The following is a 13,725-nucleotide window of genomic DNA, read 5'->3' as shown; positions in this document are numbered from 1 at the left end:
GGAAAAAAATCTGTGTCAGACTCCTAAATTTTTTTTCTCTCATTTTTCACCTGGCACCTTTAGAATTGTCAAAAAAATGTCCCCTACCAAAAATCATCATTTTGTCAACACGTGTACAACGTCCAAACAAAACTTTTCAAAATTTGTTTAAAATTTTTTATTAAATGCAGTTATTCTTAAATTAGTTTTATCTATCTATAGCAAAAAAAGTCAACTCTCTACGACTTCACGTTTAGATTTTAGCCCAAACCTTATCTTTCCGTTTTACCCCTGTGTACCCTATTAAATGACTGAATTTTTAAAAATCCTTCACTTGGATTAAGCTTTAGGTTATTATCTTTCAAATAAGCTATAGAAAATTTTTGAATTGAAATTTTTTGCCGCACTGCGAAAGTGCGAGAGTGGAACGGGAGAAAATGGCGTCACTTTTTTGTGTTGGCTGCCATGGTTCATCGATTTATAAGACGTTATCACGTCAAAAAGGAAAATTAAATATCTTCGAAATTCATACTAAAAATTTATTGATCACTCCCAACTGTCATTGAATCTTGAAACTTGGTAGTAGCATAGTAAAACTGACAGTTTCTGCAGAGAAAACATTTAGAACTTGATATTATTGGGTCCCATTTTCACTGAATTATTATTATCGTCCAAGCCAAAAGGAGGGTTATTGACCGCTATTTAAGTTCATCTGTGGCATTTTAGTTTCTAAACTAATTGTTTTTTATTTGACAAATGAGGTATTTTTGGAAGTACCTTTTTCGTCTGCTGTTTATAGGCTAAAAGACGTTGCACTTAATTTTTTACTTGCTCTATAGGCACGGGTAGTTTGAACGCGACACTACTCGAAGTGTCTTGCACTCCAAATTTTTTGATGTTTGTTTGGCGTTTCATGGCAAATCTCAAAAATTTTCTTACCTATAAACTTAACAACTTAAAGGAATGCAGATAGGATATTATGTCAAAATTTGAAAGTGAAGAACTTTTCGAGATTTGCCATGAAACGCCAAACGAACATAAGATTTTTTGCATAGAGAATATGCACCAAACATGTTGAATTCAACATAGGATTTTTCAGAGAGGAAAAGAGATATTAAAAAGATTTAAACGGATTTTAAAAGAAGAAATTTACTCCTTTAAGAAACCGCTACAAATGTAATTATACAAAATTATCACGCAAAAGGACATAACCTCAAAAACTGTTAAAAAAAGGGCATTTTTGATTTTCTAACGGTAATATCTCCAAAACTTGATGTGATGGAATTTTTTTGACTTTGGATTCGAGTTCAGCATACGAAAAACCATTAGAAAAGTATACCTTGATTTCTATAAAAAAAAAACTTTTTGATTAGTGAAATCGAATAGGGCAGAAAAAATGAACGGACTTAGATTCGAATATCTGAAGATCTAAAAATGACACCAATTTTATTGAAACAAAGTTAAAAAGAGTCACATTTCTTCTAAAAATAGAGCTATTATTTGAGTTTCTACCATTATTATTAACAGAGTTATTAACAAAAACGTGAGTGAAAGTACGTAAAAGTACGTTTTTTCATAACAAATTAAGCTCGCAAAAAACGAATAGCTGGATAAAAAATTTTAAAAAAGCTTTTTTCTTACTATTTAGACCCCAAGGAACATTTTTGCATCAACAAATTTGGAGTGCAAGACACTTCGAGTAGTGTCGCGTTCAAACGACCAGTGTAGGGCAATTATTGGTTTCGTGTCGAAAAAAAAATTGAGGTTTTAATCAAAACCAACATTACGATGATGGAGAACTCCGAAAAAGTGGGTCTCGCAATTCCGTCCGTCCGTCGGGTGGATGGATTTTTTTCAAATTTGGTACAGATGATTTTTATGGAATTCTGAAAGTTGTTTTTTTTTTTTTTTATATCTCGATTAGCAAGTGTACCCCCCATACAAATTTTTCAATTTAAACCAAATATCTCAAAAACAGTTCTAACGATTTTCATTAAACTTTGCAGACGTGATATTCAAAGCGATTGCGATAAAACTGCATTTTTATTTTTTCCAAAAAAAGTCAAATACATTTTTTTTTTTCATTTAACAAAATTTACCATTAAATGTCGGCTTTTCCAGAATATCAATTTTTTTTTTTAATTTATATAGAGCCAGGTCTTAAAATCTACAAGTAAACTAACATAAAAGTGCTTTGAACTGCAAGAGCAAGTTCGTGCATTTTATTTATAACGTCATTTAGAGGCAAAATTCATATTTTTTATTTAGTAAGTTTTTAAGCTATAGCTTATACTAAGCTTAGATAAATAAATATTTTTTTGAATTATTCGTTTTATTTTTAATGTCTAATCAATTACTTTTTAACGAAATCGTAACCCTATAAGATAAAAATAAGGCAATTTTACGATAAAGTAACAAAAGCCTTCGATTTGTATTGTTTGATACTGATTAAATCTTCTTGGTTAACATTTTAAAAATTCTCTTTATCATTTACAAAGAAAAGCAACTTGAATTATCTTGTGTGCTTTCCCATTACTCAAGTCATCACAAAATTATGACTTCACAACGAGTTTTCAGCAAAAAAAAAATAATTTGAATACATTAATAATCCATTGTTTACACTTTTGTTTCAATATTAATTTTTCCCCAAAATTTTAATTTTAATCTTAAATATCTCCAAGATTTTTCATACATAAAACAATAAAAATAAATAAATATTTAACCACCTTATCCTTCGCAACCCCCGACCAGAATAACTTTTTTATTTGAATCACTTTGTTTAACTCAAACAAATACAATTCGCGTGTGTATATGTCTACTACCACCAAATATATACATACTTCATTAAGTCACCATATTAAGCTGACAAACAGCAATAATTTCTCTGTCAACAACTGTGCCTTATCATATTACAAATTAAAATCAACCACCCTTTTTACCCTCTCTGACACCCAAAATTCCTATAAATACCCAAAATATATGAATAACCCCAACGAATCTCAACACACTTTTTTTTTTAAATAAACTTCTCGCAAATAGGTTGTTGGTTGTATATTGTGTATAGTTAAAAACATCAGAGTCCTTGCCACAAAAGCATTTAGCACCACCCGATATAGGGTAATTAAAAACTTTTAGGTAGCCCGCTTCGGGCACAATTTTGCTACTGCTGGAAAATTGATGGCTGCGTTATAAATTTTGATTGTGAAGTTGTGGTCTTATACCCGTAAAACCGCCATCCATTCGAGTGGTAGAATATTTTGTAGTAGGTTCAATAAGGAGATTTTGAGTAATCTCCTCTTTCGGTTCTTTTTTGGTACAAATTACCATCATCAAAGTGCAACAGCAGCTGCGGTAGAAAGTTTTACTAACTCTCGCAAGTCTCTGAAAGTTCTGTCATAAAACCAACTTCTTTGGCAGGCACGCATTTATCTAAATTAAGTTCGAAGAAACACAAAGATAATTTCCAAGCAAAGAACCATTAACCACACACTCTCGCTCTGTGGCATGTGAAAGTGGGTATACGGGTACAATATCGACGACTAAATTCGACAGACTTGTCCCATAATTCTGCACGTTTCACATAAACACTTGATGAAGCACCCATAGGCACTTCCATGATGTTGTTGATTCAATAGTTCATTATACTCTCGTCAAGCAGCGCCAATAAGAACGCTTTTGTCATCGACTTTGACGTTCGTCGTCGTTTTTGCCTTCGTTCTTCATCTTACACACAATCACTGATGAGGCATAGAGTCCCAAGTGCTCCTTGAGAAATCTTATACTTTGGTGTATGCTTGACTTTGTCTATAGTTACAGCAAAGCAAAACTTTTAGAACGTAAATATTTTAGCTTCGCAAAGTTTTGAGATTTATCCTTCGTCTTCTTTCCCGGATTTGTTATGATGGGAAGGAAAAGAGGCTTTAGTATATAAAAGTAGCGACCAAAACTTATTGCTTATCTATGTAAAGTTAATCCTTTAGCGCAATTTGATGTGCGTATATGTTTAAATGTGTGTGTGTGTGTAAGGACTTCCTCTTGTTCTAACTTTCAATTTAAATGCATAACGCTTACAAAATTTTGTATAAGAAAAATAATTAAAAATTTATGAATTCGTCTCGGATGAATAGAACAGAAATCCCCAGGTGGGGCAGCTGTAAAAACTTCCTCGAATGAAAATCCTTTCACTCTAAAGGTAAATTGATGCTCTCTCACAAGATTTTCTTTTACCTTTACGTAATTTTAGTATAAGACAATGTGAAGGAATCTGTGAAATTTATTAGCCACTACGAAGAAGAGCTCATAAGCAATTTAACCGGATACTCTTGTTCAAATTATCGAGAGATTTAAAGTCCTGTATACAAGGAGAAGATGCTGCTGTTAATTTATTTGTTTTTGTAAAACTTCTAGAACTTATGAGAGGTTTAAAATATTTCCTTCTTTTGCTTCCTTCATTTGATGTGATTTTGTCCGCAAGCGAGTGGATGGTGGGCAATATACGCAAAACCAAAATTAGTTAACTTTAGCCACCTGGAATCTAAGCAAAACTTTCTCACATGCGAACAAGACGGACGGTGGATGTAAATTTGGTGTATTTTAAGTTGCGATGTTAGTTGGGGGTTAGCTTCCAGGCTAACCCCCAACAGGTTAGCCTGGAAGCTCTTCTTCCAAGAAAAACCTATTTTCATTTGCAAGATTAACTTTCTACGTCGCCTTAGGAAAAAATAACGATTTGGCGGAAGTAAATTTACACAAAATTATAAATCTTCCAACAACAACAACAACAGTAGCGGATCAACAGATGAGTTGGTATTACGTCTTCAAGGACCTGTGGTGATTTCCAAGTGTTTTTGATGGGAAGAGTAACTAAACTTTATGAATTTGTTTTTTTTTTTTTTCAAGATGAAAGGAGGGGGCGTAGACATTCAGTATTGGGCTGATATAGTATTCTTTCACACTTTGAAAGTCAATATTTTTGTTATTATATCAATAGAAAATATTTAAGAAGAATGAATCAGAAGAAGTCAATTGAGAAAAAATGTATTCTTATTCAATTTTATAAAAGGAAATTATGAACATATTTAAATATTTTGCAGCATCGATAGCACAGATAGTGATAGTTTTTTTGAGGTGATAACGTCTTATAAATCGATGAATCATGGCAGCCACCACGAAAAAGGGACGAAAGGTTCCACTTGAAATTTTTAGCAGTGCGGCAAAAAATTCAATTAAAAATTAAAAATAAACTATTAGAGATACAAACATCTTCTATAGCTTATTTGAAAGATAATAACCTAAAGTTAAATACATTTGAAGGATTTTAAAAATTCCATCTTTTAATAGGGTAAATAGGGGTAAAATAAAATTTCAAAAAATTGGTTATTTTCTAAACGCTACAATGTAAAGAGTTGAATTTTTTTTAATCAATAGATAAATTTATTGCAAGACTGACAATGGTATTAAACATGAGGTAGACCTTTGACAAAGTAGTGATTATAGGTAGGGGAATTTTGTTTTGACAATTGGAAAAACTTCATTAGAAAGATAATACAAAAAAAAGTCAGGGGTCCGATACGGATCTCTGCGTTTCGAAATATGAATTTTTGAAAAACACCTGCTTATTTTGGGTGAGTTTTTATTTTATAAAATTTTTTGTAGCATTCAAAAAATTTTAAGCTTATAGAACATGTAGCCTATGACTGTGCGCATACATGTGCAAAAAACTGTTATTTCAAAATGGTTTTTGACCGAATAACGGAAAAAACAAGTTTTTTGTCCTTTTTTAACCGTTTTTTATTTGCATCTTTTTTTCTTCAACAGATAAATAAATGAAATTTGTATTGTAGATAGATAATAGACAAGACGATATCTGGGCAAAATTTCAATAAATTTTGTAAACACAATTTTGAGATAACGGTAAAATAAAGTTATATTTTTTAACAGGTTATATCTTTTGATTCATTTGATATATCACACATACATTCACTAGAAGCTACACAATGTTAAATTAAAAAACTTACGAAATACCTCAAAACACCTGTGGAGATCTGTTAATCATGAACAGCCACCAATGTGGGAAGTACAATAATCTCAGTTTGGAATTTCGACATGGTTGGCTTTAAAAATTCTAACTTTTTTTTCATATAAAAGGTGAAACTAGAAGCTTTTACATGATGTAAAATTTTTTATAGGTTGTCTAAAAAAAATTGATTCAATAGCATGAGAACATAAAATTATATGTTTTTTGCTTTTTTTGATGAAAATTGATCGAGTTCAAAAAATTCTAGCTTTTTTTGGAGATGCCTAATAGACATGATCGATATATATATTTTGAGCTGAAGCAATAAGCTTTCAGGTAGTATAAAATTTATTATATTTTGTCATATCAAGAAAATGAATTTTTGGGTGATGGAAATGATTTTTTCACTTTTTTCATTAGAAATGATTGTTTTTAATAAATTATTTTAATACTTTTTGCACATTGTAAAAATTTAAAAATGGTTTTATTATTTAGAAGAAATATTTGGCTTTTATATGGTATTATTTTTTTTTTTTTAAATAAAAGAATTAATATAATGAGAAAAGAAAAAAGGTAATTTGTTTAGCCTTTTCTTGTAAATTATGATTGTTTGAAATAAATAAACGCTTCAATTGACTAATTTTAAAAGCACACAACCTGTTTTCTTGCGACGTTATCACGTAAAATCATCGTCCGTAAACCGACTTTACAGACAATCTCTTTTTTTGTCTGTTCTCAAGGTTGTAACTCCCGTTTTGAGTCCTTCGTCCCGCTCACGCAACTTCGTTGTTCCGCTTAGGTCATATATAAAGTCACCAGGCAGGGGCCAATGTCAACGGTTTTCGATATTAGTTTGTCTAAGGACATTTGAAATCGATATATGGTGCATCCAAGCAGTTCTCCCATTGGACCCTTTCCAGAGTTAATTAAAGTGAACATTTCAGAATGTAGGTAACTTTTTACTTTTGAAATTTCTTCCTGGGAGTTTTTATCATTTTGAAGCCTCTCTGTAATGCCTAAAGTTGAACCATTAAACATTTTTGGAAACGTTTTTTTTTCTTTGTAAGGTCATGACGGCATGTTGTTATGATACTTAAAAAAAAGGTAGGTCGTATACGTACTTTTTTATTTGCTCTTTTCTATATCAAAGGGGCCCCAAATATCAAAGGAGTCCTAAAATGTAGTCTTGCCCCTGGGCCACGGCAACTCAACGTACGCCCCTTATTTCGCCTTTAATAACTACCAACTACGGTGAACATATTTAATTTTCTCAGCCGATAAATAGACAGCTAACTGACTGCCGTGCCAAGGTTGACTTTTTTTTGGTTACGCCAAAAGCTGCACAATGCTAGCAGAGTAGCAGTGGCGGCTTTCTTAATTCCCAGCTATAAGCCAGCCATGTTTCACTCTCTTGGAAGTCATTACTTTTTTTTACTTCATTGAACTGAGTACTGTGTTAACAAAGCATTTTCTCAATTCAAAAAGACGTTTGAGTTCATTTCGCAATTTTCAGTAAAATTAAGCAGTACAATTTCTTCCAATTAGTTTCTTCAATGAAAGCTGAAAGTTTTCATTAGAATTCATCTAAAATCAAGCTTTTAAAGAATTGTCTAAGTAAAATCTCGACAAATTGACTTAGACAAATATAAAATTATCAAATCAAAGAATTTCGAAACCGGGGCCCTATTGCACCAACCACTTTGCACTTTGCATTTTGCAACTTTGCACTTTAACTTTGCAAATTCTGTTGCACCAAACTACAATTTGAAAAGAGGAAATTATTTTTTTGAAAAGTAGGTAAAACAAAAATTCCTTCTTTGCAAATTTTGTTGCACCAACCACAAATTTGCAAAGCACAAAGTACTTTTCTAAAAAGCGCAAAGTTTTGCCAATTTGCAAAGAATTCTTTGATTTTGTTGCACCAAACAAAAAAACTAAGCACTTTTCATTTCAAATTCTGCAAAGTTTTGCAATAATAATGCAAAGATAAAATTTCATTTGCGGATGGCAATTTCTAGTGTAAAGTTCGGGTATATTAAATGATAATTTAAAATGAATCACTTTGAACGACTTTTTGAAGATGAAGAGTATAGTAATAGTTACGTGAGTGATGTTAAATTAAAAATAAATTTTGAAATTTATATTGATATTAAAAATCCTATTATTTTCTTCATTCAACAAATTGCAGCAAAGCAACAGCCTAAGTAACTGTAACGTAAAAAAATAACAAATGATAAAGTAAAGTAGGTACCTACAATAAAATTTCAAAAGATATCGTTGTCTAAGTAAAAAAAAGAAGATTTAAACCTTTTTCAACAACGAAAAGAAGTTTAATCTATTTATACTGCTTTACTTTGCAAAATTTTCAAAATACGCAAAGTTCCATTTTTAGTTGGTGCACAACGCCCGCACTTTTTGCTTTGCAAAAAAACATCAAAAATTGCAAAGTGCAAAGTGGGGAACTTTTAATTTTTGGTGAAACACTTTGCACTTTTACTTTGCAGAAAAGTATTGTTTTGCAAATTGGTTGGTGCAATAGGGCCCAGGTTGCAATCTTGTCAAGTAAGTATTTTACATAAATAGGTACCAAATATGACACAATCTTCTACTATTCGCAATTAGTTTATCCCAACGTTAGCTGGTAGCGACTGATTACTACCTAAGATAAAGCAAGTTTAAATTTGCACGTTTTTGAGTTATAATGGCTATCTCCCGGTATCGAACTAAATTTTTGCAGGAGGTTGCAGTTTATCAATACACGCTTTAGTTTTGATGTTCTAGATCCTCACAAATTTCTTCACCGACTGAAAGTTCTTCTGTTTCATCAATTGTTATTACTGAGTCTCATAACAAATACACACTATAAACAGTAAACATTTTTTTATTGACATTATTTCTGAGGGCCGTATTGACAAGGTGTCTCACGATAAGTCGACTGATGAGTCCAAGTGAGCTCCATGTGATCGAATTTACTCAGTCAGTAACTGGTTAAATGTTCTGTTTCATCGACTGAAAGTCTACACCAGTCATCAAATATTTTCAAAAAATAGCTAGTATCTAAAATACATCGCTTTACAGAAATAAACTTTTCAAAAATATAAAACTTTATGTCAGCATTGCATTTTATCAATAACATTTTTTAACTTGTCAATTGCATTTCCATATATATTTTTGCCTTTGAATCAATTTATCTACCCTAAGGCAAAATAAAAACAGAAAAAAAAAACCAGAATTTCTAACACATTCCAGCCAGGTTCCAATTATAAACGATTTTATTCTGAGAGAGAATCCAATTACAATTTTGCTCTAACTTTTTCTCCATTGATTGAGCCACTTCACATCGTTAACGTAAAATTGCCTTCAAGCAATTTTTCTTTTTATCGTTTGCATTTCCGATTCAACAACCTTAGGCAAATAATAAGTCTTCGTTTCGTTTCGTTTCGTTTTTTTTTTTTTTTTTGGTATGTGTATTTACATATATCTATTTCTATTTATAAGAGAGAGAAAACGAAAATGTACGAATATAAAATCCAACACTCGTCAAGTGCCATTAACCAGAAAAGATACAAATTTGCAAACGAAATGAAAGCAACACACACCTTTTATTCACATCGTGATTGATTAAATTTAAACAGAAAGGAAAGACTGCATCTTTTATTATTATTTTTTTTTTCTCTTTTTTGCAAGTTCAAGTGTCAGTATTTTTCACACAAACAGACTTTAAACTAAACAAGGATATTTCCTGGGGAGAATGTGTCTTTTTTTCTTCGTTTTGTATTTTGGTTGGAAAAAGAACTCTTTGGCTGAATAAGATGAATGTTCAAACAGTAGTGGATTGAAATTTTATCAAGGCCTTCAACAATATCCGATTCGAAATGAAAGAAACGATTTTGGCAAATAAGCTAGCATTAAAAATGCAAAGGATAAGGAAATAAGGACACAAGATTATCACTCATAAGATGACTTCTGCTTTTAAAGCCAGGAAGGGTGGTCAACACGGAGAAGCTTTACTTTCTCTAAAAAACTTTTGTACTTTTAAATTGATCGGTGACAAGTAGAATAAAAGTATTTTTGGTGTCTTAGAAATTTAAAATAAGTCAGGCCTGATCGACGAATTGATTAATTTTTTTTTTATGTTTTAAGTTTAGTTTTAGCTAATATTCTCTCTTTTTACTTTTAATATTTTCATCATTAATGACAAAAACTACACGTAGAAAAAGAGACCACTTAAAAAACAAGCAGATTCCACATTAAATTAAGCGGATTTCTGCATTTCCGCCTAAAATTAGCGGAAAAATCTTCTAAATTTCTTGAATGCGCGAATTTAAAATAAATCCACTTAATTTAATCTTATTTTTATGTGGAAAAAAACTGGCAGCCACTGGGGATCGAACCTACAACTGCTGGATCACAAGGCGAGTGCTTTACCATCAGCCTAGGCCCGTAGCCAGGGGGGGCATTGAGGGGCAATGCCCTACCTTAAATTTAAAATGCCCTACTTTAAAAATGCCCTATCTTAAAAATGCCCTACCTTAATCAATGCCCTAGCTTGAAAAATGCCAAAAATGCCCCAACTTTAAAAATTCCCTGCCTTAAAAATGCCCTACTTATGAAAATGTCCTACTTTCAAAAATGCTCTAGCTTTAAAAATGCCCATAAAAATGGCGTAGCTTCAAAAATGCTCCAACTTCAAAAATTCCCTGCCTACTTGTGAAAATGTCCTACTTTCAAAAATGCTCTAGCTTTTAGAATGCCCTTACTTCAAAAAGGCTGTACTATATGTACTTATGAAAATGCCCTACCTTCAAAAAAGCTCTAGCTTTTAAAAGGTTTAACTTAGAAAGATCCAGTGCTTCAAAGTTACTCTAGTTTTAAAAAACTCTTTACCTCAAAAATGTACTACCTTCAAAAATTTCCTATTTACCTATGAAGTCTGACAATAATATTCTTAAATTTTTATTTTTGCTGTTTTTTTTTTAAATAAAAGTTCACATTATAATTTCATTTTAATGTTCACCTTAAAATTAATAGAATTTAATCGAATTCCACTTAATTTAAGCGGAAATCGTATAGTTTTAAGTAGGTGGAATTTACGGTGGCCATCATCTCATTTTAAAGTGCCTTTTTTACTCCGTGTAGGGCCTTAGGATGCAAAGGAAATGTGAAACGAAATAATGTAATGTCAGTAGCAAATTTTTGAGACTCTTTAAGACGAATCTTTTTACTTTTTTAAACACAATTTGGTGTGTGGTTTGGAACTTTTGATGTATTTAAAAGGCACGTGACACTCATAAAGTCTATCTATAAAAATTCCTGTTCCGAAATACTTTATGCCCAAAGGACAGATTAAATTTGGTTTTAAACTATTTTAAAGCAAATTCAGATTTTTCATTTATTCAAATGATTGCACACAACCTTTAACAAAAGGGAAACTAAAAACTCCTATCTAACATTTCTCCTAACTCAATGTATCTTAAATTTTAGAAAGTATAAACTGAATAAATCATATCTTTTACTCGAAATAATACATTTTCCTATCAAAACTTAAAGCTAACAAATTTTTCAAAAACTCAAAAATCTCCTTTATCCCCTGTAGGTGTAAAAGGTCAACATCATCTATGTACACATCATGCAGCCAGCACATCCTGGTGTGTATCTAACTCATCACAAATGTTAAATATAAGTTTGTGTTGATTCCTTTCTAAAGTTTACAAACATGTGTAACATTATATTCTAACCCACTCAAAAAAAACGAAACAATTGTGTTTTACCTACATCCTGCGTCCTTGTATATCTACAAAGTGCTACATCAAAATGGTGTGCAACCATTCTACTCCTATTTTTAGTAACAAAATTACTTTACACAAGTAGAGCATCAGCTATCCTACTCCACTCCTACATCAAAAATATTTGTTGGTATTTTCAATTTCAATATAAGTTACCTTTAATGTAAGTGAATTTCCATAGTCACAGTCAAAAAAGGAGCAAAAATAAATCAAGCAAACATTTTCCTTAATTAACAACAAAAAAGAACGTTTTCGTTTTCCATCACAAAAATGTGCTTGGCTTGTTTTCTAAAATTACACATCCCCAAAATACCTATACCTTAGGTATATTGAGATAGGTATTCGTGGAAAAAGGGCCAAAGTGAACGGAATATACCGAATACCAAATCAACCCGCCGGAAAATTTGTTCCATCGTTCGTCATTCTTGTCGTCGTCGACTACGACCGTCATTCCGCACTGATGCGAGAGAAAAGACAAAAATGCGTGAACTTTCCAATTACATGAGTTTTCCCTTGAACAATGAGCAGTCAGGTGAGATGACATTGCACCTGCTGATGTTCTCTCTTTCTCTGTGTCACGTTCATAGTCCCTATACTGCCACCACTACCACCAACGTTGTCGGTGTCGCATACCATTTTCAATGATGTGTTACATATTTTCAAATTCACTTAGTTCCACATAACCCGAAAACCTCCATCTCCACGATGTTACCACCCAACTCATCCCAGGACAACCCAACCTCAGTCAACCCGACCCCAAAGGGATGACCCACTTTTATTCAAAAAAACAAAAAATATCATCTGTGATGAGAAGTACCTGCTTCTTTTACTTACCATATAAAGAATGGAAGCCAGCACAAAATGAAAGTGCCCATGATTATACCTAAAGTTCTTGCAGCCTTGTGTTCTCGTTTCATTTTGATTAAGTGCTTGTCCTTGGTTGGAGTGTGATCTTGTTCGACTTCGTTCAAAGTGAGGGTTTTCGATGAACCGGATCCACTTAGAGCTTCTCCTGTAAGGATTAAATATATGGAATTTAATTTTATCAACACAAAATATTTGAAACAAAAATTTGAATTAGCTATGTTAACATAAATAAAGGACGAATATCCTTAAGCGAGAAAGCTAGCGTTATATTTGACAGTGGATACCTTAGTAATTTCAAATATATTGCATACTTTTAGGATTAATTTCAGATAGAAAATAATAAACACATTATATGAGAAAAATTAAAGAAAAAGTGACTGAACATTAACATTAACATTAACATTAACATTAACATTAACATTAACATTAACATTAACATTAACATTAACATTAACATTAACATTAACATTAACATTAACATTAACATTAACATTAACATTAACATTAACATTAACATTAACATTAACATTAACATTAACATTAACATTAACATTAACATTAACATTAACATTAACATTAACATTAACATTAACATTAACATTAACATTAACATTAACATTAACATTAACATTAACATTAACATTAACATTAACATTAACATTAACATTAACATTAACATTAACATTAACATTAACATTAACATTAACATTAACATTAACATTAACATTAACATTAACATTAACATTAACATTAACATTAACATTAACATTAACATTAACATTAACATTAACATTAACATTAACATTAACATTAACATTAACATTAACATTAACATTAACATTAACATTAACATTAACATTAACATTAACATTAACATTAACATTAACATTAACATTAACATTAACATTAACATTAACATTAACATTAACATTAACATTAACATTAACATTAACATTAACATTAACATTAACATTAACATTAACATTAACATTAACATTAACATTAACATTAACATTAACATTAACATTAACATTAACATTAACATTAACATTAACATTAACATTAACATTAACATTA

General features: G+C 31.1%; 1 protein-coding gene across 4 annotated transcripts in view; it reads right to left on the bottom strand.

The window, feature by feature from the left end:
• Window positions 1–13,725, bottom strand: part of LOC129915568 (octopamine receptor beta-2R) — a 390,029-nt gene that overhangs the window by 1,721 nt on the left and 374,583 nt on the right. For all 4 annotated transcript variants that reach the window (XM_055995173.1, XM_055995172.1, XM_055995171.1 and 1 more), the window contains one exon: window positions 12,616–12,793. In XM_055995173.1, coding sequence (XP_055851148.1) covers window positions 12,616–12,793 — 178 coding nt within the window. The remainder of the gene's footprint in view (window positions 1–12,615; window positions 12,794–13,725) is intronic.

The sequence above is a fragment of the Episyrphus balteatus genome, chromosome 3 (assembly GCF_945859705.1).
Source record: "Episyrphus balteatus chromosome 3, idEpiBalt1.1, whole genome shotgun sequence".
Classification (NCBI taxonomy): domain Eukaryota; kingdom Metazoa; phylum Arthropoda; class Insecta; order Diptera; family Syrphidae; genus Episyrphus; species Episyrphus balteatus.
Note: the sequence above shows the minus strand (reverse complement) of the source record. Positions and strands in the feature narration are given on the sequence as shown.